The following is a 25,752-nucleotide window of genomic DNA, read 5'->3' as shown; positions in this document are numbered from 1 at the left end:
AAATATGTCATGTGACATTTTCTGATTTCCTCTGTCTAGATCTGGCTTCAGTTTCTGTGTTAAGTACTATGTGTATTTTTTCTCTCTCTCTTTTTTCTTTTTGATATTTAATCTTATGAGTATTTCATGGATTTATTTTTCTTTTTCAATATTCCCACATTACAATTATCGTCTTCTGATTTAAGGTTAAGGTGTTATATAAGGACAAAGAGGTCAAATGAAGTCACTAGGGTCAAGGATGAAGGTCAAATTTTGAATCATTTTCCTCTGAAGCATTTTGTTATTAAGCTATATGCACTGAAGTGTATCAGGATTGCACTTAACATTTCTCTGCTCAGACTCCAGAATTGATATTGGTTTTGATCCATCACATGCCTCTGGATCATTTACATGTTAAACTTATCATCGATGAAGAGGTGTTAAATTTATCATCGATGAAGAGGTGTTAAATTTATCATCGATGAAGTGGGAAACCTTTCAATAGTTGCAGATACCAGAACCAAGGGTTATAATACAGGCAGAGAAGGTTGGGAGAAGACTGATAAGAGATCGTTACTATTATCACAGCAGAATTATGTCTAAATGTGCATGATGATTGTTCAGGTCAGATTTCTCTGATGGCTCTCAGAGAGGTGGGATGTCTGGGGTAATAAATAGATAGTGGTCTGATAGGGGGACCAGTGTTATCACAGAGGTCCATCCCCATAGATCAACATCATCATCATATTGGTCTAGCTACCCTTTAATGCTGATGCTGTTTATATACAAGCAGATATAATCCATAGAATCTTTAATGATTCAAGTATAATTTGTAATTGAATTCCAAAATCTCAGCTATTGCCGATACAGGAATATTTGAAGTCCATGTGCAGTGTCTGCTAGCTATGTAGGTGTTCCTGCATGGTTTTAATCTTATCTTTAATACTGGAAAAATTTTAATGAAAAGGATTGCTCCTTTAGATTATCGGCTCTTAAAAGTTATGCATAAATATCTTATGCAACAATTTATTCTTCAAAGCATAATATGTTTTTAATTTTTTTTCTTCTAATTGGAAGTATATTACATAAAGATTTAAATATCATTATGCTAATGTCTTATCCAAGTGTTTAATTGTATATAAATATGCTTTAAGGCGGTAGCCCATTCCATATTCCCACAAACCCGATTACTGTGTATTCAGAAGCAATTAAAACAACATCATATTCTTTTTCATCTTCTCATTGATATGGCAGAATTGATTTTTTTGAACATTTTCTTATTTCCACAATTAAAATTAGTGGATATCAATGGCCCAGTGGCTAAAGTGTCTGACATTCTACAGATTTAACTAATTCACCCTTAAGTACTTATTTAGGCTCTCCTAAATTAAGGACTAGAGCAGTCCATTATAAAATTTTGGGGTGAATGAATAAATATTCTTAGTTGTTGATTGTAAGTATTAAAAGGTGGAGCTGACACATAGTACTCATAATTATTTCGTGGTTTTCCGCATTTAAACAAAAACAATACAAAGCACTCTCTTTCTGTGGCTATGTATCTCAAATATTTATGCTGTATTCATGCATTCATGAATATTTCTTCTTCAATTTTTTATGACTTTGGTGATGAAAACAAGTTGTTAGGTGCACATAATAAAGATCTATGACATTTGGAATATTTATAAGCATTATTGATATTCAGGAATGGACATTTTACATCAATATCTGACATATAAATAATGACTGTCTGTGTTGTCTTTGTTAAAGTTCTAGTTACACTTTTATTTTTAATCTATGTTTACTGTAAATCTTATGTATTTTGTTACAGTAATGTTGATACCCACTCATCCCCCCCACCTCCCGCTTCTTCTTCCCCCTCCCTCTCTCCCTCCTTCCCCCCTTTCCCCCCATCCCCCCCTTTCCCCTCCCCCTCTTCTTTCTCTTACATTTCCCCTTCTTCCCCTCTCCCCCTTTTCTCTCTCCCTTACCCCCTTTTTCAAACCTCATCCAATATTCTTAAACGCTTTAAATCTTCACCTCATCAACCCATTGAATACACAACATTTTCCTGATAATTAATCATTTTGACATTAACACCTTGTTATGTGTTAAGTGTGAAGATTCCTCTTCTGAAACTGTTACCACAGTAAGGCTCGCCTAGTGGATTCTATCACTATGGAGACATCCAAATCCCCTATTAAATACAATGTCCACTTATTTTCAACTGATTCACCCCTGAAGACACATATAAACTCTTCTGATTCAAAGCTTGGAACAGTTCATTATCAAATTTTAGGGGTGAAACATGTTAATACTTGGGATTGGATTCCATCTGAGATTGGTACTAATGGTCGTTACAGATAAAATATTTCTGTAGAAGCTGATATTATTAATTCATTGGTAATTAAGGCGGTATCGGAGATTTAGGAGTCATTTCAGTTCAACATTTATCAGTATGATGGAGATTTGGAGATATTTTACCAATCTGTAACTGTCATATTTTTTTATGCATGCATGAACAAATGTACTTCAGTCTACTGGATAACCTTTACGTCAATTCAAATGATGTAAGCCACATTCTACCCATCATTTTTAATAACAGATTTCTTTGTGGTGTTTGTGAAGTATAGTTTCCTGTCTCTAAAGCTGCTGCGAGTACCTGAATCCTGTGTTTGATAGTATATCTTCATACATTTTATCTGGTTGTCTATCTCTTTATGAATTTAATGTATACAAACCTTATCTATATCTCCTCTTTAACGTTTGAAGGTGTAAATTTAAAGCATATTTCATAAGATCATGCTCGATTACAAGTCTGTCTCCCAGATGTGTATAATTCATTTACCTCTGAAGACTATTTGAACTCTTTAAATTCAAATACTGGAATAATTTATTATGAATTTTCAGGGGTGAATGAGTAAAATGTACACCCCCCCACCCCTACCCCCCCCCCCCCACCCCTATCACCATATATATACATGTCTGGGGGGTAGTCCCAAATGGACTATTGATATGGTTACAATAATGGCTTCCCCATGTCAGATTATTTGATTACGAAATCAATGGTAAACCACTTAACATCTAATGCTTGATATAAATGTTTTGTGTTTATTTATTCATAGAAAACATTGTCAGTGTGTTAATTAACTTCTGTGTAAATGGTTTAAGTAGACCCATATTTAAATTATTGTGTAAAAGATTCAAATGGATGCATATATAGTCTCCAAGGATCTTAAGAGAATGGCATATTTAAAAATTTGAAGGTACAAACAATTTATTGGACTAGAAAACTATCTTTCTAGGTCTTGCTATTTATGTTTACATTAATTCAAATGTTTACAGCAAATTCATGGTTATATATATAGCATAGTAGTTTTCATTCTCAGTCAAGGTTTTTATGAGATGTCTGTAGTGTGTGCATAATTAAATGTGCTTATAATGACAAAGTAATTTTGTTGGTCCAAGAGTTTTGTTATAACCATGTTTTTACTTAAAAAGTATCAAAAGCATTATGGATAGTTCAACAATGAATCAAAAGATAATGTTATCAAATGAAATTATCAAATTTGTCGTTTTTCCAAGTTTGACCGTTCTTGAACAGGTGTAGAGGATTAACGCTAAATTCAGCAATTTTAATAGGATCTATTCCTGACCATACATCAGTTTCATTTTGGTAAAAAGGTCTTAATTCAGTTTAAAAATAAAATTCATCTCTCATTTCAATAATTGTCCGTATCTCTCAGTCAAGTGTTTCTATGAAATATTCCCAGATATTACAATGGCGTTGTTTTTAATTTGATCACGAATGAAATGGTTAATGAATCTTATGCAATACACTTGGGGTTAAATGAATGTTCATAACTGTCACAACTCACAAAAATGTCTCCGTTCATTAGATTATAGAGAGGATAAAGGCAATCTTAAAAATGGAGATTTTAAAACATGTGAATATTTCCACTGCCTGAACTTGACGCTTGGGAGCACGACAAGGAAAAGCTCTTACAGAAGAGATTTTATATCTGAAACAAATCTTGTCTTCAAATAATGCTTTTTGTTTGTTTTAAAATGCTGGAAAACTCTCTCTTTGCAAAAAGTAACTTTATCTAAAAAGGCCTGATTTCAAAACAACCACTCACTCTCAAAAATGTCCCTCTTCTCAAAAATCTTTCTTTTTTATTCAGAGACTGATTATGAGATTTCTGTAAGAGCTCTCAAAAAGCCTTCTTTTCATTCAAAGACTCCATATAAGAGATTTATAAGCTCTCAAAAAACCTTTTTTTTCATTCGAAGACTCAATTTGACTTCAGTGAGAAAACACTGTCACTGATCAGAGAAAAGGCTGACTCTCAGCCGAGTGTCTCTCAACCAAATTTCCTGCGGTCACAAACTGTTTGCTAATGACACCAATTGTCCTTATTGGGGTTGTCCAGTCGGTGAGTGACCATTACTAAGCCATTTTATGTTTGTCATCATCGTACAGCCTTTACAAGTTGGAATCTGGGCTTGACAGCTAAGTTGACCCTCAAAACCTCCTCTTAACATATCTGTACTTAGATCTCAGATCATCATGGATTTTTCTCTCATTTAGCATTGTAGTATTTTGATTCTCTAATTCTCAGACATGTTTGGAGAAATCACAATTGTCTCAATATCCTCTTTCTTTTACACTTCTTTACCTTGGTCAGAGTGCTAGTTGTTCAGTTCTATTTTATCATATATGTGGTCCCCATGGCCATTGGCTCATATCTTTTGAAAAATCTTTTGAAATCTTGCTGGCAATTTGTGCAGAATAAAGATGTTACTGTAATGGTCACAATGGGTATTGCCTTTACAGTATGCTGTTCCTTATAGGGATACATTCTGTTGTTTTCATCCTATCACAACTGTGGACGCTGGTGGATTTGATTACAGAACACAACTTAACATACAGATCTGATAGAAAAATTTCCCAGAACAGGAAAAAAGACTTTTACCCTAGTAGATACCACAGCAATTATCTACAATTACATAATTTGTCCTGAGAGGGTTAAATTACTTAACGACGTTCGCGTATGATGTCGATTTCATTTATAGATCTCCGTTTTATCTATATTACTTTAGGATTGCATGTAAGAACAAGTAATTGTTATAAATATATAGCCTTTATTACTCCTCGTGTCAGTCATGCGAACCAGTTGTGGCCTTGATGGCTGCATGTCTTCACTATAAACCACTACACGTTCGTATGCGCCTTACCAATGTTGATGATACAATTGGGAGTTGTATTACGTTCAGTTCCGTTCTTATGATTTCAACCTAATTATAGAGGTGGCAATGCTTTATTGCCCTCCTTTTCGCAGAACAATTCTGAAATTTCCATAGGTCTGCACTATTTTATTGCACTCCGTAGTAAGTTACTGCTTTCCAGTTATATTTTCTGAGGTTTCATAGTTTTGTAATATAATTGTATCTTATAAATTTCATTCATTTCATACTTTCCTGAAGTTTTATTTTTGTTTTGAATATTGTATTCTCTGTGCTTGCCTGTTCGTGATTTTCACTGTTTTGTCATAAAAATGTAAGATCCATTTTCATTACACCCTTGAAATCTTATAAAGTTTCAGTTTTAAAACATTTTATTTATAAGTACATCTTCAAAGGTTTATTGAATTTTTCTTTTCTTTTCTTTTGTCTCCAGTACCATTCCATATATTAAGGTTAATATTATTGGCTCCAAAGTTTATTTGTACTGCCATTAAGCTTGGCTGTGGAAAAAAAATCATTACAATTGTTCAGCTCCTTTTAGAATCGGCATTAGACACCCGATTATTCACCTTGAAAACCGAAATAAATCTATGTGATGATTTTTTGTTATTATTTCTTATCATTCTTCAATAGGAAATGTCTTAAACTTTAGATATATGTTAAAGAAAATCATATGTACATGCAGTAGTTAACCATAGTATTTAAAGCCTGTGGATTCAGATATGCTTGTTATAATTATCACCATGGCTGCTAGCTGTTGTTTTTTGAGATTTTTTTTAGTAAGATTTGAGTTCATTTTGTTGGGCCAATAAACTTTGATGTAATGGCAAGTTAAACCATCAGGTTTTACTACGAGCGAAAGGACCTATGTGGAATCTGCCTTAAGTATTGCCGTTTCTGGCTGATCACGTATTAAGATAAGATTTGAGAATACGCTCACTTTGCTCACTTCTTGCGCCAACTCTAGGGGAAAATCAATATCACATCAAACATTTAATTATGAGTAATATGGCTAGTAAGTAAGTTGTTCCCATCTGTTTATATAATAATTACTATGTTACGAGGGTTTGAATGCCATGTTCCCGAGGGTGTCCCCCTAATTGGAAAAACCAGCGTAAACACAAGTTCATTCCTAACAACGTATTTAAAGCCTCTCGCAGCATGCACTGTCATGTTTCCGGCTCCGTCATGTGACACATGTTTGACGTCTGCTTTGTCGTAGAGACTAATTCATGTTAAACCTTTTAGAACGTCATCGTTAACGATTATCAGTCGATGTGCCTCCAACTCGTAAATAATTCTAATCGACGAATGTATCCTAAAATAAATGAACAAATTCCGACTTTAACTGTGACTATTTTCCAAAATTGTTTCAATTCGTTCAGAGATAAAAAATATCATCTGTCAGCGATTTATCTCATTTGCTTTAGAAAACCAGCAGCATTATTCTTCTGTTGAAAATTTATTGTTTTAGATACAGGTTTAATTACAAACAATGCCGTTTTAACAACCACCATCAATCTCTGCCTGTTAATTTTGTGTTGACGATTAATCAATCGATGATAATAATTATTTTAAAGTATAAAAAATTTAGAAAAAGTTTTTGAATTTGCTATTAAGAGGAATTCCTTTCCCATTTGATCTCAAGGTTACGGAATCTTAACATATTTCATGTTGGATCAGATAAAGAAAACTTAGTTTAAAGTTGTTTCTGGATATGAGAGCCTGCATAGATGTTATCAAATAAAATGTCTTGGTTATTTCCTCTCCATGTGCTGTATAGGTGCCGCCATAGAAAAGGTGCGTCAGATTTGTACCTTTTCATGATGGATTTTTTTTTGGTCTCAAACATGATACCAACAGCGATGGTGAACAGATTAAAATTTCTTACAAATTATCTATTCCAGTCCATCATACTTACAGTAAATCTATATAATCCAATGCAATAATCCAATTTTGATTGGGTCTGGAAGATGTTTGTTTGAAACAGCAATAATCGTAAGTTTTCATAGGATAACACGATTTAACCCAAGTGATAAGACAAGGTCAAGGTCAGGAAATTGGACTTATAGACTTTATACCAGGCAAAGGATGACTTGTTCAGTCTCTTATATTCATAATAAAAAAAAAGACATGTTTTAATTTATGTTTAGTGCAGATGGATATGAGATATATGAAATAAAAAAAAGGATGCTGTAGCCAATTGAAAACAAACATAATTGTTTTTTAACCAATTTAGCTCCAAGTGCCAACTTTGGCTAAAAAAAATATAATAGTAAATAACTATATATACTATATTTAGACTGTCTTATAAAGTCACATTCTATTTGTGGGAGTCAATAGTAAGGCCTGTAAGAGAAGCAATCAAATCACCAAATATAGAAAATTCTGTTGACCAAGTAAACAACATCCATAAACGACAGTCAGCGAGCAGTATGTATTTTGTGCCATTTATATAGCAGCAGACACACCAACAGGTAGGTTATGATATTGGACAGACTTAATTATCGTACTCCATGTTTGACCGTCGGACAACCCACACAATATTAGTGGAGTCCTCCAGGGGGCAATCTGGACATGTCTGTCTCCGTAATGAACTTGTCTTTCCATGATAAACCTAGTTTTGGAGAACACCTTGGAGAGTCTGTGTCTTTGATACAATTTTGCTGCATCTCTGATTAAACGTTAGAAAATGCAATGTGTCCACAAGACATCAAAAGCAAATTTTAGTATGTTTTATTCAAATGATGGCAAAAAAAACAAAAAAAAATACAAAAATTATTTTCAGAAAATAATATTATATGAACATTGTCTTTAAACTGGGCAAGCACAAGTTTGAGTGCTTGCTGGTGTTTATTTTCTTTAAAAAACCATTTGATTGGTAATGTGAATTCGTCTATAATTATTTTGCCAGATGATGGACTTGTATTTGAGGCCTTAGAACTTTGAAATAATGATACCAAGTAATTCTAGGGTGATAAATATAGAGATCTATATGTACCTTATAGAACAAAAGATATTCAATACAACAACTGTCGAAAGGATATGAACCATGACCCGAGACATTACCTGAATTTATTAGTGTTAGTTTACGAGGTGTAAGTGACAGTCCGTGTTACTGCGTCGATTATAGCCTTACTCATCACAGCTCAGGTGGAGGTGTGACTGCTCACCTGTTAATTAGCCGTACAGGTGTTTTACGATCATTTTACAGATGACAATCACATCATAGGTTAAATGACTGTCAGCACTGCTAGTCAATTGGGCAGTACAATGTTTCATCTGGTTCACTACCAAGTCCTATTCTATAGAATGAGCAAACCTGTCCATAATGGGTTTATATGACATGATGCTACCATCTTTAAAGAACTCTTGACCCAATGTAGAAAACGTAAGGGAGACTGAAGGAGGAGGAGAGTATATAGTATGTGTTGCCCATGTGTCCATTCCATCCACCCTGTTTTTGAAGTTGAATTCTAAAGTTTGTCAAGAATTTTAATGAAAGGTCAAGGTACAAGGTCATTTAGAGACAATGGCTAAATTTCAGTAGATGGTCTCTATCTCTGTGTGAACATCTATCAATAGGAACAAGAATAAAGTGCCTTGCTTAAGGACTCAACCACATCAGTTCAGACCTGTCCATTTCTCTAATTTCATAAATCTACCAAATTTCAACATGTAAACTGAATATTAAAACGGTACCATTTCCCTTTGAACCAGTTTGTCAGGAACATCTTATTAAAATAATGCCCAATCGTCCATTTTAAACTCCTGGATATTTTGAAGATATTTAAAGGGGAGATAACTCTATATAAGTTGTTGATAGTTATAATGTTTTATGAAGCATATACCCTTAAATATTGTTGGAGTCACCATCACAGTTGAGATCCCTAATAAGACACAGAACTATTGAAGTTTTGACTAAGAAGTTTACGTTCAGTATAATGGTTGATCAATAAAACTTTTAGTTGTTATTGGAAAAATCAGCTTTAGTCCATTTGTAGTAAGGTGTAACCTTGAGAATTTCCTGTAGATTTCCCTCCAGTGTCTGGCAATGAAGTATTAACATGTGGAGATAGCTCATGTGTCAGATACTGATGGTATTACTGTACAGATCATACCCAGCTTTATCTGAATGATCTAAGTGCTATATACCTACAATAGCTGTAAGGCTTTTGGGTATTGGTCAGGTATACAAAATAAATCTACAACACCAGCCTTATCAAATGTTTCTTGGTTTATCTGTTTTAACACCCTATAAACATCCAAGGTCATTTAAGGACGTGTCAGGTTTGGAATTGGAAGGAATGTTGGAGTACCCAGGTTTCTAACTCCCTAGAGGTGGAGGACGGGTTGTGATATGTCTATACACCCTACAACCACTCGGTCAATAGAGCTCCTCAAAATCATAGGGAAGAACTTTTTGTGGTTAAAATAGTTAGTGTTGTAAGATGTTGGAGTGTGAAACAATCAATTTGTGTAAAATGTTAAGATAATATGTTGTTTTAGTCTGTGAAGCAGAATATGTACTGGTTTGTTTATCTATTGGCAGATGAATATTAATGTAGCATTGTATGATCAGGAGTATTGGGAAAAAAATTCATATATACAACATTTGACTATAAATAGCTTCTGGGGTCATGCAAAGGTCAATTTAAGGTCAGGGTAAGTAATGGAAAGGTCAAGGTCAGATCCTAAGACAATTTAATGTTTAAGAAGATGTAGGATATAGATTTAAATTCATGTGATATAAAGATCATGTGAAGCAATTCAAATAAGACTTTTTTGAAGATCATTGACAATGCTAATTCAAATAACATGTTAAGTTTAAGAACATGTTAATTAACAAGAAGGTCAGGGAAAGGTCAATGAATAGCAAAGTTAGGGGCCATAATTTTTCATTTGAAGGTCAAGGATATTCAAATGACCACTAATAGGTAAAAGGTCATTTCAAAGGTTTATTACTTGAAGGTCAAGGACAATTAAAACCTAATGATGAGAAGATAAAGATGACCACAAGATAAGCATATTAGAGTCAATTTGACTAGTGGAACAGATTGAAAAGTTAAGGACTATTATTTTTATTTTACATATTGTTATTGTTGTAGAGGATAAGTGAATGATCCATGTGTTTATATAGACTCTGGTATAGGCCGGAAAACAAAAAACAAATTGAAAACTTACCGAAACCTTTCCAATATTTAACTTTGAAAACTTACCATAGATTTCGACCACCATTCCTAGAGGCATGACAAGCAGAGAAACAAGAAGATCTGCTATGGCCAACGACATCAGAAAATAGTTGGTCATATTTTGCAGACGACGATCCCAGATCACTGCGAGACACACAAGCAGGTTGCCCAGGGCGGACATGCAGATGACCACAAGTAAAACCAACATAGCAAGTTGTGGCATCTGTTGGGGCTCCACTTTGTCCACTGTACTCGAGTTGGATATATTTCCGTGGCCTTCATCGCTTATATTCATGTTGTGTATCAGGGTAACATCCTCCGGTCGAGTGACTGGTTCAAACATAGAGACAGTTATCTGAGCCACACTTGTATCGTACTATTCCAAATTATTCCAATTTTTATTTTATTTGAAAAAAAAATATATAAAAATATCAGCGAGTAGATTCCACACTTTATGAAACACCTGGATAAAATGTAGACTGGATTTATTTTCTACAGACACACATAGGTAATTGGTGATATGTATTCTCCTGGTGTACCACTTTATATCTGGGATAGTTACTCCGTAGGTTGGGGAGCACTACACCTGTAGGTGTCCACCACCATACATTCATGGTGAGGATGACATCACACTACAGCCTGTCAGTACTGTGTGGGATTGTGTGTGAGGAGCGATCAGCATCAGCAGCCTGGTGTACACCAATCAACTAGCAGGGGCTGGTCTAGTGTCCATCATATATACACAGCAGCAATAGTCTCATTCACTATCTCCATGATACTTCACAGGATCAGAGTACCCCTCAGTCATGATACTACACTGAGCTTAATATTGTATACTGAAGTTATACTCCTCAATGATAGAACTTTATACTGAAGTCATACTGAAGTTATACTCCTCAATGATGTTACTCCACCGAAACTAAAGTCGTATACTGAACTGATACTCCTCAATGGTAGAGCTTTATACTGAAGTTATACTGAAGTTATACTCCTCAATCATGATACTCCACAGAAAATTTAGTCCAATACTGAAGTTATACTCCTCTGATGATACTCAAGAGAAACTATAGTTGTATACTGAACTGATAGGACTCAATGATAGAGCTTTATACTGAAGTTATACTAAAGTTATACTCCTAAGTGATGATACTTCTCAGAAACTATAGTCCTATACTGAAGTTATACTCCATATTGGTAGAACTTCATACAAAGTTATCCTTCATAGTGATGAAACTTTACAGAATCTATAGTCATATACTGAAGTTATATAATGTAATCCATAGCTACAGCCATTTTTGATTTCTAATCTAGATATCTGTGATTTTTTTTTTCAAAAGGATTGAACATGTTTCAATTTCATTTCTATTTATAGTGTAAGCTCATCTAATCCCTTCATGATATTTTTGTGAAGGAAACTATATTTCAGTTTAAATAAGAGTTTCTATACATGCTTGTCTAGGTGTTTGTTCCAATTGTTGGCTGGGTAATTACGGGTTACCAATCCGAGATTAATTAGAGTCTAGATTTGGAGAAGTAACATGCTTGCAGCCCTGTCAGCTGATAAACAGGGTTTATGTGATTGTGTATCTGTTGTAGCTTCTGTTCTGTGTACTGTTGTCTGTTATTGTAAGAGCAGGGTCTAATTTACTCTAATTAATAGCTTAATTTAGTGTATTCCATATCTAATTAGTGATCAGGCTTACTTGTAATTATCTGTACTCTCACCTGGTTTATACTTATTTGCTTTAATTATCCGAAATGTAATAATGCGTCATTACTTTCATTCCTATCTCTCATCCTTCGATGTAACAGTTAAATATTCTCTATAACTTATTTGCACTTGCGTATCAATGAAGAGTAAGGCTACTATGTCGTACATATATACCAGAGCTCTCAGTTCAGAAGAAAGTCATATTAATATTTTATACTGCTTGGTCTTTTGACAATTAACAGCTTATAGTGAACCTTTATCTGTGTGTACGGACATGGTCTGACCTTGGATTGACGCACAAGTCACAATTCATTTCCGAACCATTTGCGTTTCAATCAGATAATTTGTTTTTCCTAACGATTGCACCGCTCAGACAGGAACTTGGCTCTACACTTCAACATTGTGTGAAGCTATTGAGAGAAATATATCAGTGATAGATACCTAGGCAGGGTCAGGAATGATAAGTAGAATGGCAGCATCGTATTTTGGGTTTTATAAGGCCAGGCTAAAGTCGTATGATACATGTTCATTTAGTCTTATCTTACAGTACATGGTAATCTTAACAAAATACGAGCTATCTTAGAAATCAACAGATTATTTAAACGATTTACCAAATCCAGAAACTTGAGGGAGTGAAGGTCTGGAAAGAGGATGAATCGAAAGCACTGGTGGTTCTGGCATGTGATAATTGATGGAGTTTAATTTAATTTCATTCACAACGGGAAGAGAGTTATATATAGAATAAAGGATTAACAAACCAGATTTTAAATTGAAAACTGTATGGTTCTCTTTCACTGATTTTTTTGACTAATTAGTGATATTAGTTAATCTAAATATTTACGTAAATCAATGGGTTTTTTTTTTCTTTTAAGACTTTGCCTAAGTAACTACTTACAGAATACTTTACTGAAATCTTTGGACTGCGTTCATGTATTTGTATATTTTCACTGAGTACGTAAATTTAACAAGATGCAGCTCTCCTTTTTTTTTCCAGCATGAGCATGTTGTCCCAGCTGTAGTTAATACATTCCTCTGTTTATAGATATCATGCTTGCTAATTAATTGTTTCTCGGAGAGTTTGTATGGCTAATTTTTACCAATTTGTTTTGCTTGATAAATTAAATAGCTTATTTCTATAGCTTCTTTGTAGCAACGAGGAGCTGTACAGAAAATTGTGATCCAAAATTTGGCTGTATGAATTCACAACTAAGAAATCACTTGTTCTTTGAAAGACGTGCACTAAAGCTATACATTGAGATAGACAATTTCTGACACTATACATAACAAATGGCCACCATCACATAGATCTCCATGAATATTATTACATTCCATGTATATATCCCTTCAAACACTGAATATTAATACGCTGCTTATTTATGATGTATTTTTGACGAGCACATTTCCTTTGAAATATAATCACACATTCCATGTAGTAACTCCGAAGGAAATCACAAGAAAAATGAGTTAACAGGACGAAGATTTGTCGACATTTCGAGACATTCATCAGCAGCTTCTGGAGTAAATAACTCTCTGTACTTAAATGATTGGGATGGCATTCATGTCCCCATACACTGCACAGTCATTCAGCTTCAACATCCATTTGTTTTTTATGAAAAACAAAACAAAAATTTCTCGTAATTTACAATAAAACTTATCAGAATCTTCGATAAGTTTTAGATATTTGTCCACAATTTTTTTCTTTAGCCACACCTTCGAATCTTTATACATCAAAACGGCTTATACCTGTTTGCTCTGTAGTGACAAATGTTATTAACCTGGTTGTAACGACTTATTTCTCAGGTGTGTTACACAGGTAAATCACTAAACCAGTAATGAATTGAAGGCATATCTAATCTAATATTAAAATATGATGGTGATATATGACTTATGCAAATGAGCGTGTGTCACGGACTCCTTAAACGTTATAACATTTTGTATACACCAAGAATTCTAATTGGTTATCTAAAGTCTTTCAACAGGCTAAAAATAGCAAATAATCACCATATGTATTAAAGTTTTTAATTATTGGAATCTTTTAACCAATAACGTGGTTCTTGCGGAAGTCATTAACAATATGCTGTGTGATGTTAATTAATAATAGGATTTAGATATTCCACTTGCTATGAATTTTGTTTTTATTGTCTATCTGGATTTGATTGCAATAACATTTATGTAATTTGGTTCCAACCATTTCCGTAAGAGAAATAGCACCTAATATATCTTAATTCTTCTTTCCGTGATTTACACAATACTACACATTTTTATGCATAGTTTCCGTGTTATTAAGTAATTATTTAGTTTTCATAATTGAACGAACACAATTTATGTTTTGATTCAAATTTCCGCATGGAACAACATTTTCACTGGTGAAGCAGTATTTTAACGTAGCATCCTTTAATGCCCACATCTGGTTGGTCCATGGCCAGTGAAATGTGACCGGGTGAGATGTTTTAAGTTTCTCTGGTAGTATGCTTCAGTGAGATAGCACTATAAAATGGACACGAGCTTCCACTCTTACACAGAGACATATAAAAACCCAATATATATAGACATTTACACACACGAACAACACATTGTATAGAGAGGATCGAGGCTGTCCTAACTGAACCTAGCCGTAAATAAGATATAAATGAAACATCTTAACACATTCTGCTCAAAAGATCTTTTATCATATATTCCTTCACTTTTAGGAATTTTTTACCACACAATTTGCCATAGGAAAGCATTACAGACATTAAGGAAAGTTCCATACTTAAGATGTTCTCCTTAATTTCAGTGGAGAATTTTGAGTACAGGAATTTGATCCCTAAAGTTATAGAATACTGGTGCTTATCAAGCTGGCCCATAGATTTCAACTTAAAGCATACATGTATTAATTAACTGTTGTCAGTCAATGATGTCCAGCTGTTCATCATAAAGAACATCTATCTGTCCACTTAACTGATTTTTAACAATAATTATAACACATTTGTCGTAACACCTGGGAATTCAAGTTCTGGGATATGTTGCAGGAAGTTGTGGTAGTAATTGCATTTTCAGAAGATACAAAATCTGGCACACGGCAATTGACTGGAATTATATTTCTCAACTCGTAGGGAAATAAACATATATGATGTCAATCTCTTAAGTTGATATGCACAATCCAACATTAGATGTAGGCATATGCTGATGAGAGCTTGTGAACCTTATAATGAGGAGTACAGAAAAAATGGCCATATGTTTATAGTGCAGAACGAGTGTAAAATCTTTATGTTTGCTATGGACCGATCATTCACAGGATTATGGCTTGTATTGACGTTTGAGGTGCTAGCTAGGCAGTCCGATTGTCCTGCGGGCAAAAAAGGATCAGAACATAGAAAAGATTTTCTGATCTGTTGATGTTTACCATAATTTGATGACGTACGTTGTTTGCATCAATAAATGTTATTAATTGGTATCGCACCCTAATTGTCCAATTAAATTTGTCAATTATCGTTGTCGTTCTATTATCGTGTGGTTATCCATGAATAAACAAGCTGTACAGTGACTTCCTGTCATAACAGCATGACAACTGCATTATGAAGCTTATTGAATTACAAATGAAACATTACACCTACTATATATAAGGGTTATCGTCATACTAAATATAACGGTCATCGTCGTACTAAATATAGCGGTTATCGTCATTCTGATTGGTGGAAAAGTAACTAGACAATGATGGCAATTATTTATTAAAGGAATTTAAATAGAGAACATCTGTCAGGTGATGACACAGACATAGATTTATTGCAAATTTTTATTTTTGATACAATTATTTAAGTTTTTTTATCAATAAAACAAATACGGATATATATATGTATCTAATCACTTCTAGTGAAATGCTGTCAATTTTAACAAGTAGACCAGAAAATGAATTGTCGCAAACAAATATATCCCACACATTCCCTGGTATCAGTTGAATTACCTGATCGATTTTTGAGTAAATTTTGTTGATCCAGTTGTAAATATAAAAAAGACATCTATCAAATTTTTGAGGTATTATTTATAATTTTTTTTAATCCCACTTGATATGCTCTATTTATAACTTTATTTGGCCACTGTTGCTTTGTTCTTTGACGGCTTCAAATCTTCAGAATTGAATCACATTAATGTTTTTGTTAGAATGAATCTATCATTGGATTCCCAGAGTAGAACTCAGTTCAAACTTGTAAGTGATCAAGCTCTCATGATGAATGTCTGCTACTTTTGTTCTGTTTCATGCCGTTATCCATTTCTCGTAAATTATTAACGATCATTGATTTAGGTATAGCTCTACTACATGAAGAGTAGCTATGATCACGTCTCTACGTTTGTCTTTCATGCAATGTTGCCAATTCATCTTTATGATAGTATAAAAATGAAGTAAGAATTTCATCACATTTATTGTCAAATTCTGCAATAATTTGATATTTTCGGATATAATAATCAAATATTTAAAACAATGAATCTCAAGGAATGAAATAAAATGCAATACACATTCTGTGTATCCTCTGAACGTCTTCTCGTTATTAGATTGACAAAGGATTGCTATCATGGATATTATAATAACCATACTCATATTACATCAAATTCCTGTAGCAAAATCTATAAAATTCATTAAAAACATTATCAAATTCAAAATTTGCATAATTTGAAATTAAATAGAAATGTCTTAATGTCATGGTGATTGCTAGATTTGATTATTTAAAAAAAATTCCAACCCAAATTGCTAGCAGAGAGAAAATGTTTGAATTAGATTGGGATGGATGTTGAACGCTTAGTTGTATCAAAGAACTATTTTGAGTTAATCTCGATGAGGACAAACAATGGTTTCAGTGTATTGTCACTGAGGTGGTATTTCCTGATTGGTTTTGTGTTATTTCTGTTTTGGAAGAGTAGGTCAGTATATTTCATGTTTAGGGAAGTGAGTTCATGATGTGGTTATATACTTATAGTTTGTATCAGGTTTGTGGTGGTACAAAGACTGTATTAGATCCAAAGAGCTCATAAGACTTAATACTCACCATCCTCCCATCCCCCCTCACTCAAAAAAATAAATAAAATAAAAACAGGAAAAGAAAAAATGATTTAACAAAAAATTGTCAAGTACATGTCACTTTTGTCGCTTTAAAGTCAACAGAGCAAGGATCAGACTCAAAGCCAAAATATGATGATGCCTATGATGAAAATGAAGGATGATGATGATGATGATGATGATGAAAGATGTGAAGATAGAATTCCTTATTTGTATATCCAGAATATGCTTTGAAAAATAAGTAATTACCTATATATATATAAAAAAAAATGGATGTTGAAATCTTAATTACAATTATTGTAACCCATATTCATGGAGGTGGTTGAGATCTAGCCCTTAAAGTGGCACGTTGTACCTCTTGTCGCAGACAATGGAAATAAAAATCATATGTACTATTTGATTACTAAAATTTCAACCAAACTTAGTGACGTGTACATAAAACATAGCGACATCAACAATTTTATGGGTAGTGGAGTTATCAAGTCATCTTTTAACTAATAGTCATGAAAATGCTTTCAGTGAACACGTAGATGGCCTAGGTGACAAACACTATCTTGTAGATGGATAGACTACGAGATCATACATCCCAAAAGTCGTCTGCCACAACTCTTAGCTTATTTCCTATGGTTTTGTAAATGCTTGCAGTGAGGAAATGGAATATTTTTGAAAAAAAATAGACAAATGGACCAGACAACTTGATATCTCCCTTAAAGGGACACTGAATTACTTCTGGTTGGCCGTCTAACTGTCCCTAGGTTGGTAAAAATATCCGCTTTCTAGCCCAATATTGGGATTGGGAAATGCATTTGTATGGCAGGTGAGTTAATTGGAGCAAATGTGGTTTATATGTATAACAATCACTTTCTGTCAGTGTTACTCAAATGATAAACTAGCACACACTTACAGGGACAACACTATGCTTTTGTTTATAAGGAGAAGTTGTGATTAATCTAGAAAATATTTGACAAAATTAATTGGACGGAGGTAGATAAAGTCTTCAAATGAAATGTGACAATTATTTTCCCAAAAAATGACAGCTGTTTTGTTTATGATGTTAGAAGGATTTAAAATATGCCATACAAGTTAAGAAAACATAGCGTTTTCATGTTCTTGTTCTGTAAATATTCATCAAAAGGAGTATTGTGAAATCCAGAAAAAATTTCAAGGAAATCATTCTGAATTTCGATGATACTTCCTTATTGAGTAGCTTTAATTATTATTTTAATAGAACTTCCTCAAGTTGAAGAATGTTTGTGACAGTCCGACAAGTTGTTTCCGAATATCGACATGCATGTCTAATCAAAGTATGAAGGTCAATGTTCAAGGTCACTTGTAAAATTGGCATCAGTCTCATATAAAATCTAGGGCCAAAATATCACAAGATAAACTTAGCATTAGAATTGGTTGATAAACTCAGCATTTCTCACATTGATTCTGATTAGCTTGAGACCAGCTCAGTGTTGCTATGTACACTTCAGTGAGACGACACTATAAAGTTAAGGAAAGAGTTACTGCTATCACAAGGAGACACACAAACCATACACTAGTCATGGAAATTAATTTGAAACCAGTCAAATAAAATCATGGAAATTGTATGAAGCCAGGCATAAAGAATCAGGGAAATGAAATTAAAAGTCAACCATACTAAGTCATGTAAATTGATTTGAATTCAGCTATGAAGTCAGTAAACCAAAATCATGGAAATAGTATGAAGCCAGCCATACTAAATCATGGACTTTTATTTTAAATCAGCCATTCTTAATCATGGAAATTAATTTGAAGTCAGCTATACCAAATCATGGAAATTGATTTTAAGTGAGCCATACTATATCATTGAAATTGATTTGAATTCAGCCATACCAAATCATGGAAATTCTTTTGAAGTCAGTCAAAGAACTTTGGTCTGGTCTTTGAAATATGTACATATTTTGAACATGTTCAAGGACAAATGGTATGGGAATTTGCCTTTTCTTAAGCACTTGTGTATACAGGAGATCAATTTCTTGTCTTCTATTTTGTCGTTGAAAATTTGGATAAATCATGTTTTAAAGATAGAAGCTATAGATCTTTGAAGAAAATGTGCATGTTATGTGTCATTTGATGCTAAGGTTTCCATTTTACTTGAACATTTTTGTGTGATTTATAAACACCTTTTGTACATCTATGAGTGAAGTTAATATCAATATTAATTGTTTGTATTTTGCATTATTTTAAGAACTTACGACAAACTGTTCCGTAATGTATTGTTGAAACTATTGACAAGAAGGCATTGTGGATGGGGACTTGTGGAAGATTTGTCATCATTTTTAAATAGACAGAGTTACAAGTTTCTGACAAGGTATATTCATACTCTCAGAATTACTTGTACAATTTATGTGGAGAAGCAATGATGACTGCAGCACATACTAATGCTGTTCAAGTTTTAGCTCCTAATTCCCTGGAGAGATCTCTGTATTGGTCTGTCAGTCCCACCCACAAATGTATATATGATGTTTTAAAGGCTTTGTCTATATCTACTTGATTTCATCTTCTGAGGTCTGTGGTTCGGCACTCCCTCCTTTAAACATATTTTGTTTGTCTGATGTATTGGTCTATCTGACCATCCCGCGTCATTGATCATATTTTTTAAATATTTTTTTTACCATTTCTTAGTCAAAGTCTGTACAGGATAGAACCATTTTGCACTCAAATAGCCTTACTCTAGAGTGCTCTATTCCAAGTACACTACGCATTGCTGCAGATCGAGAAGAATATATTCTTCATCAATCAGAAAACACTTGCTAGTTTAATATAATTATAGCTTCGTGTAAAAAAAAATCAGTTGGAGATTTCTTTTGTTGTTTTATAGTGGGTGGATGTCAAAATTACTGGTAATTATATCGAAAGTAATGTAACATAGAAAATTAAATTTATCACATCACAATTTATTGTTTCTAGTGATTTGATAGTAAAATGATGAGGAATAATAAGTTTTGTTCTAATCAACCTCTTCAGGACAAAAATTTTAGTCTTGTTTTATTACCAACTCTAATTAGCACCCATTTTGTAACTGATTTTAATAATACTGGATGTTAATTGTGGTAAAGATGCACTTTAGAATTAAAACAATCCTATGAATAGAAAATATGTGTGGGTCGTCAGAGGTAATGGATCACCAATTTCTTCCAGAATGCGTGACTTCAGAAGGATTGAATCACTACACGGCTATCTATAACCTTCAGAATAATTTGTATACTTCTGTATTGGTAACGGGGGCTTTAGAAAATGAAGGATTTGTTTTAGAAATGGAATTTGTTTTTTTGTTGTTGTTCAGGGTTGGAATCTGGAGATTGATGAGTTGATCTGTTTAGAAAACAACAGATCTCTGTACGAATGGTTTATCGAAAAATCTTTAGACACTTTCTTACAACACATTTTCTTGTTACATATCCTGTTATTCAATACAAGAAATATACATTGCATGGAAGCATTGCCATCGTTGACTTAAAAAAAAAAAAAAAAACCTTTCAACATCAAGACCGATTAGTAAAGATCAAATGAAATTTACTAGCGATAGACAACCTTGAGACATTTTTGAGAACCAACTTAAATAGGTTATTGAGAGAATCGTTATAATCATCAACTAAAAGACTTAACATCAACCTAAATTAGGTAAAGAATAAAAAAAAAAAAAAATCAAGTCAAAGACATCCAGACAGTTTTCGAACAACCACTGGTGGATTCTTCAACTCTGGGGATTACACTACATTTTATATATCAGACAGATATTCTGCAGAATCCAGTCATGAAATATTCTGCTAATCCATGAGAAGTGTACACCATGGAGGCATAATTGAAGGATAAATGTCTTCATCAAATGTTGAATCATACTACCATAGAAATCACAGAAACAGTTACCAAGGATACCAACTGTTTCCAAGGTGATCAACCTTTTCAAAATAAAAGTTTCCTTTGTAACTCTTCCCAAGGTTACCAACTATTCTCAAGATGATCAAACATTTTAAAGATAACAGTTTCTCCTGAAATTGTTTTCAAGGCTGCCAACCATTTTATAGGTTCTTCAGTGTTACAAATTGTTTTTAAGGTGACCAACCAATTTTCAAAGACAGGTGCTTGTACTGACTTTTTTTCAGGGTGGCTATTAGTATTTCAAATAAGTTGTTCCGTTGTCAATGTTTTCAAGGTAACAGACTGTTTTCAAGGCGATAGTTAACTGAGTAATGGTGTTCAACAATTTCAATTTACCATTTTTAAGTCCTCCAGTATTTCTCGGTGGTTTAAGGTTTATTAGCTCACCTGGTCCGAAGGACCAAGGTGAGCTTATGCCATACCGTGGCGTCCGGCGTCGTCGTCCGTCGTCCGTCGTCCGTCGTCCGTCCGTCCGTCCGTCCGTCAACAATCGACTTCTTCTCCATAACCGCTGGTCGGATTTCAACAAAATTTGGCTGTAGCATCCTTATGGCTACTAACTGAAAATTGTACAAATGATGGGGCTGACCCCCAGGGGCCTAAGGGCGGGGCCAAAAGGGTCAATTTGGCTATTTTCAATAAACGACTTCTTCTCTGAAACAAGCATGGATAGCACCCATAATGCAATGGTAGCATCCTTATAGGATGGGATTCAAAATTGTACAAATGATGGGCTGACCCCCCGGGGCCTGAGGGGCGGGTCAAATGGGGTCCATTTGGCTATTTCCATATAAACGACTTCTTCTCTGAAACCAAGCATGGGATAGCACCCATAATGCAATGGTAGCATCCTTATAGGTGGGGATTCAAATGTACAAATGATGGGGCTGACCCCCGGGGCCTGAGGGGCGGGGTCAAATGGGGTCCATTTGGCTATTTCCATATAAACGACTTCTTCTCTGAAACCAAGCATGGGATAGCACCCATAATGCAATGGTAGCATCCTTATAGGGTGGGGATTCAAAATTGTACAAATGATGGGGCTGACCCCCCGGGGGCCTGAAGGGCGGGGTCAAATGGGGTCAATTTGGCTATTTCCATATAAACGACTTCTTCTCTGAAACTAAGCATGAGATAGCACTCATAATGCAATGGTAGTATCGTTATAGGGTAGGGATTCAAAATTGTACAAATGATGTGGCTGACCCCCCGGGGGCCTGAGGGGCGGGGTCAAAAGGGTTCAATTTGGCTATTTCCATATAAACGACTTCTTCTCTGAAACCAAGCATGGGATAGCACCCATAATGCAATGGTAGCATCCTTATAGGATGGGGATTCAAAATTGTACAAATGATGGGGTTGACCCCAGGGGGCCTGAGGGGCGGGGTCAAAAGGGGCCAATTTGGCTATTTCCATATAAACGACTTCTTCTCTGAAACTAAGCACGTTATAGCACCCATAATACAATGGTAGTATCCTTATAGTGTGGGAATTCAAAATTGTGCAAATGATAGGGCTGACCCCCCGGGGGCCTGAGGGGCGGGGTCAAAAGTGGTCAATTTCCATATAAATAACTTTTTCTCTGCAACTTAACATGGGATTACGCTCATAATGCAATGGTTACATCCTTATAGGGTTTGAATTCAAAATTTTGCAAATGATGGGGCTGACCCCCCGGGGCCTGAAGGGTGGGGTCAAAAGGGGTCAATTTAGCTATTTCCATATAAACGACTTCTTCTCTGCAACTAAGAATGGAAGAGCACTTATAATGCAATGGTAGCATCCTTATAGGGTTGGGATTTGAAATTGTACAAATGATAGGGCTGACCCCCGGGGCCTTAGACGGCAAAGATGCGAGGTCAAAAGGTCAATTAGGCTACTATTTTCATATAAATTACTTTGTCTCTGAACCTATGTATTGGATAGCATATTTGTATGGTATCAATAGCATCATTGTATGGTTGTGATTCAAAATTAAACTTTGGGAGTCAATTTTGCTTATTTTTCTAATTGTCTGAGTCTTGTGATAATTACTAACAAAAAACCAGGTGAGCGATACAGGCCCTCTGGGCCTCTTGTTTGTTTGGCCTTCGGTTCAAGATAGGTTCATTGAATTATGTCTATGATCAAAGATATTGTCATAGCATTAACCTGGTTTTAGGACTGTTTGGAATGTTTGTGTGCTTTTTGGACATTTTGTTTGATCCGAGAGAGCCATCAGAATTTGGACATAGTCATTTGGTGTAAATTATCTATCATCTCTTTGTCTGAATCCTGCAGTCGGCACAAGATAAATCATTGCATATATACTTAGCCTGTCAAGTGTGATGTGTCCATACACTGTAATTTTCTTTCTGTATTTTTTGTTGACAATTTCAAGGAGACTGTATAGATATAAACATAGGCTTTCACTGGTAGATAAGAAAGCATTATATTTTGCTGTATAGACTTGTAATTCCCTATCTACAATATTTGGTACAGATCAGACATGACAAAATCAAATTAGAAAACAAAATGCCATATCTCATACAAAGATTAGATTCATCTGTTTTATTTTACCAAATTGTTCAATTCTTTCGATAAAGTTTAAATTTAATTCCAGATATAATATGACATAACCAATCCTGTGTTTTTATTCTTTGAATTTTTTTTCCACCAATGTCACTCCCGAGAAGAAATTTTTGGCGTAACACATGTCGTGCATTTTTCCGGAGCAGGCCTTTACATGTAATTATATATATGTAATTGTCACAAATGTTTCGCTCTATAAGTCTCCATATACTGCAGACCTGACACATCTGGTATCGTCTTCAAATTATCACAGGTCTCTTCTGGTTCCAGCTCCAAATTATAGCTCCGTCTTTTAGCTGTCGCTGTATCACACCAATGCTCCGACTGTGTGGTGGCTCCCCCGGGTAAATGCATCAAGGAATGGATGCTGAATGCAGCATTTGATTATGGAATATATAGCTCTATATATGCTTGTAAAATCTTTTGATTGGTGAAAATGCCAAAAGGCAATTGGTATATAGGTATAGACCATTTGATACGTTCTTGTAAGTTTAGGAAGAACTGCTTTTTCTGTTAGATTTTGTTATATGTTTCACAAAAATGTTTTGCAGTCTTATTATCTGAATCATAAGAAAACTCATGGTAATAATGCCAGTTTAGAGTCATTTCTAACAGATCAGAAATTAGTACTGTAAACTGCACGTTTTGATGGATACACATTTTAGTGATTCAAGTAAGATATCAATATGCAGTGATGGGATATATGTGGCAAAGGTTTTCACGGCTAATTCAGCTGCAATCTGACTTCAAATATCTTCCTTTTTATCAACTTCAAGTGTCAATTTGATATTTTGGGATTTGCTGTCATACATCTAACTATGAAAATGCCTTTTGAACCTGGGTTTGAAATAAACAAATATTGTATGGAAACTGTTTAATTTATTTTAATTCTGACAAAAAATTATCAGTTATAATATTTAACTCTTTTAGAGACATAGTTGCCAAATTGTGATGATGAAATCTGATGTCTTGCTCAATGTAGTTTTCTCGTTTCTAAAGAAGTTCACCTGTGCGGATGAAGCATGACAAATGGCCATTTATAACATTAGAAAGGAGGGGGAAATCTCTTCAAAGACAATTTTCTTGAAGACAAAGCAGAATAAATAAGCCACCTTGTTCTGTCCAGCATATTGTGTGACCACAGACATTTTATAGTTTTAATTCCAGGACTGTCACTCATAAAGCATGGTCCATCACCCATTTTTGTTTATAAGCGTCTGGTCTGAGTTTACCAATGAGGCGCTGACCCAGATGTCAATAGGTGTAGGTAATGTTTTGCCATATCGTTTATGCTGATACTTATCTGGTCATTTGTACTTAGGAAAGTGGCTCCAGTGTCCAGCATTTTACATAGAGGATTTTCCTTGTTTCTTGATGAATACAAGTTATATTTCATCTAGTGACATCAAAGTCTCCACCTTCCACCTCATGAGAAGTGGAAACCTTGGCAAGCCTTGGGTATTACAACTGGCTAAAAAGACGTCGGATGGTCATTGGAAATAAAGACGTCGGATGGTCATTGGACATAAAGTTGACTGTATCAATGTTGGCTAAGTGTTCTGCTAATACTTGTCTCATATAGCCGTTATGAAGCTCAATATATTATAGTGGTTATGATTGGAAAGAGTTGATCTGCTACAAGTCATGATCTCTTGATCACACACTCAGTTGCAATAGTGTTTTTTTGTTTGGCTTTATTGCCAACATGTGACTGTGACCATTTTGTTGTTCTTATATTGTCATTTGTTCTCTAAAATGTTGTTTTATACACAAACCTCTCAAAGTTTTACATTGACAATTGGTTGCTGAAATTGCCTTTTTTTTCGAGAAAGATAATGACCATAAGTAAATTAGCCAGTTTTAGTGTGTATTGATTGGGACCAAACGACATGTTTGCTTGTTGTTACTGTTTGTAATTGTTGTTTTTAAGTGGTAACATAGACATTGTTGATCTAATTTGGAAATAAAAGTACTACTTCGGAGTTTCAACATGTGCATGAGTTGTCCAGAAATCCTGTCTTAATCGGTTTTAGGTATCTTGGCAACCATTTGATTTCTATAGCAACAGATTTGTACTTTTGCATTATGTGGTGAGATAATTACCCTTTTTTTAA

At 34.5% G+C, this 25,752-nt stretch overlaps 2 protein-coding genes and 1 long non-coding RNA gene across 3 annotated transcripts in view; 2 read left to right on the top strand and 1 right to left on the bottom strand.

Moving 5' to 3' along the window:
• Positions 1-11,110, bottom strand: part of LOC138307427 (D(2)-like dopamine receptor) — a 28,351-nt gene extending 17,241 nt beyond the window's left edge. Inside the window, exon 1 of the mRNA XM_069248168.1 lies at positions 10,443-11,110. Within this exon, the coding sequence (XP_069104269.1) occupies positions 10,443-10,758 (316 nt within the window). The 5' untranslated portion in view covers positions 10,759-11,110. The remainder of the gene's footprint in view (positions 1-10,442) is intronic.
• The window catches only part of LOC138308195 (26S proteasome non-ATPase regulatory subunit 1-like), a 206,243-nt gene that overhangs the window by 70,534 nt on the left and 109,957 nt on the right, over positions 1-25,752 (top strand). The gene's annotated exons all lie outside the window — the stretch shown is intronic.
• On the top strand, positions 21,849-23,150 carry LOC138307476 (uncharacterized). The gene is made up of 2 exons (XR_011205991.1): positions 21,849-21,925; positions 22,133-23,150. It is a non-coding gene; the product is annotated as an uncharacterized lncRNA (long non-coding RNA).

This window comes from Argopecten irradians, chromosome 14, assembly GCF_041381155.1.
Source record: "Argopecten irradians isolate NY chromosome 14, Ai_NY, whole genome shotgun sequence".
Classification (NCBI taxonomy): Eukaryota; Metazoa; Mollusca; class Bivalvia; order Pectinida; family Pectinidae; genus Argopecten; species Argopecten irradians.
Note: the sequence above shows the minus strand (reverse complement) of the source record. Positions and strands in the feature narration are given on the sequence as shown.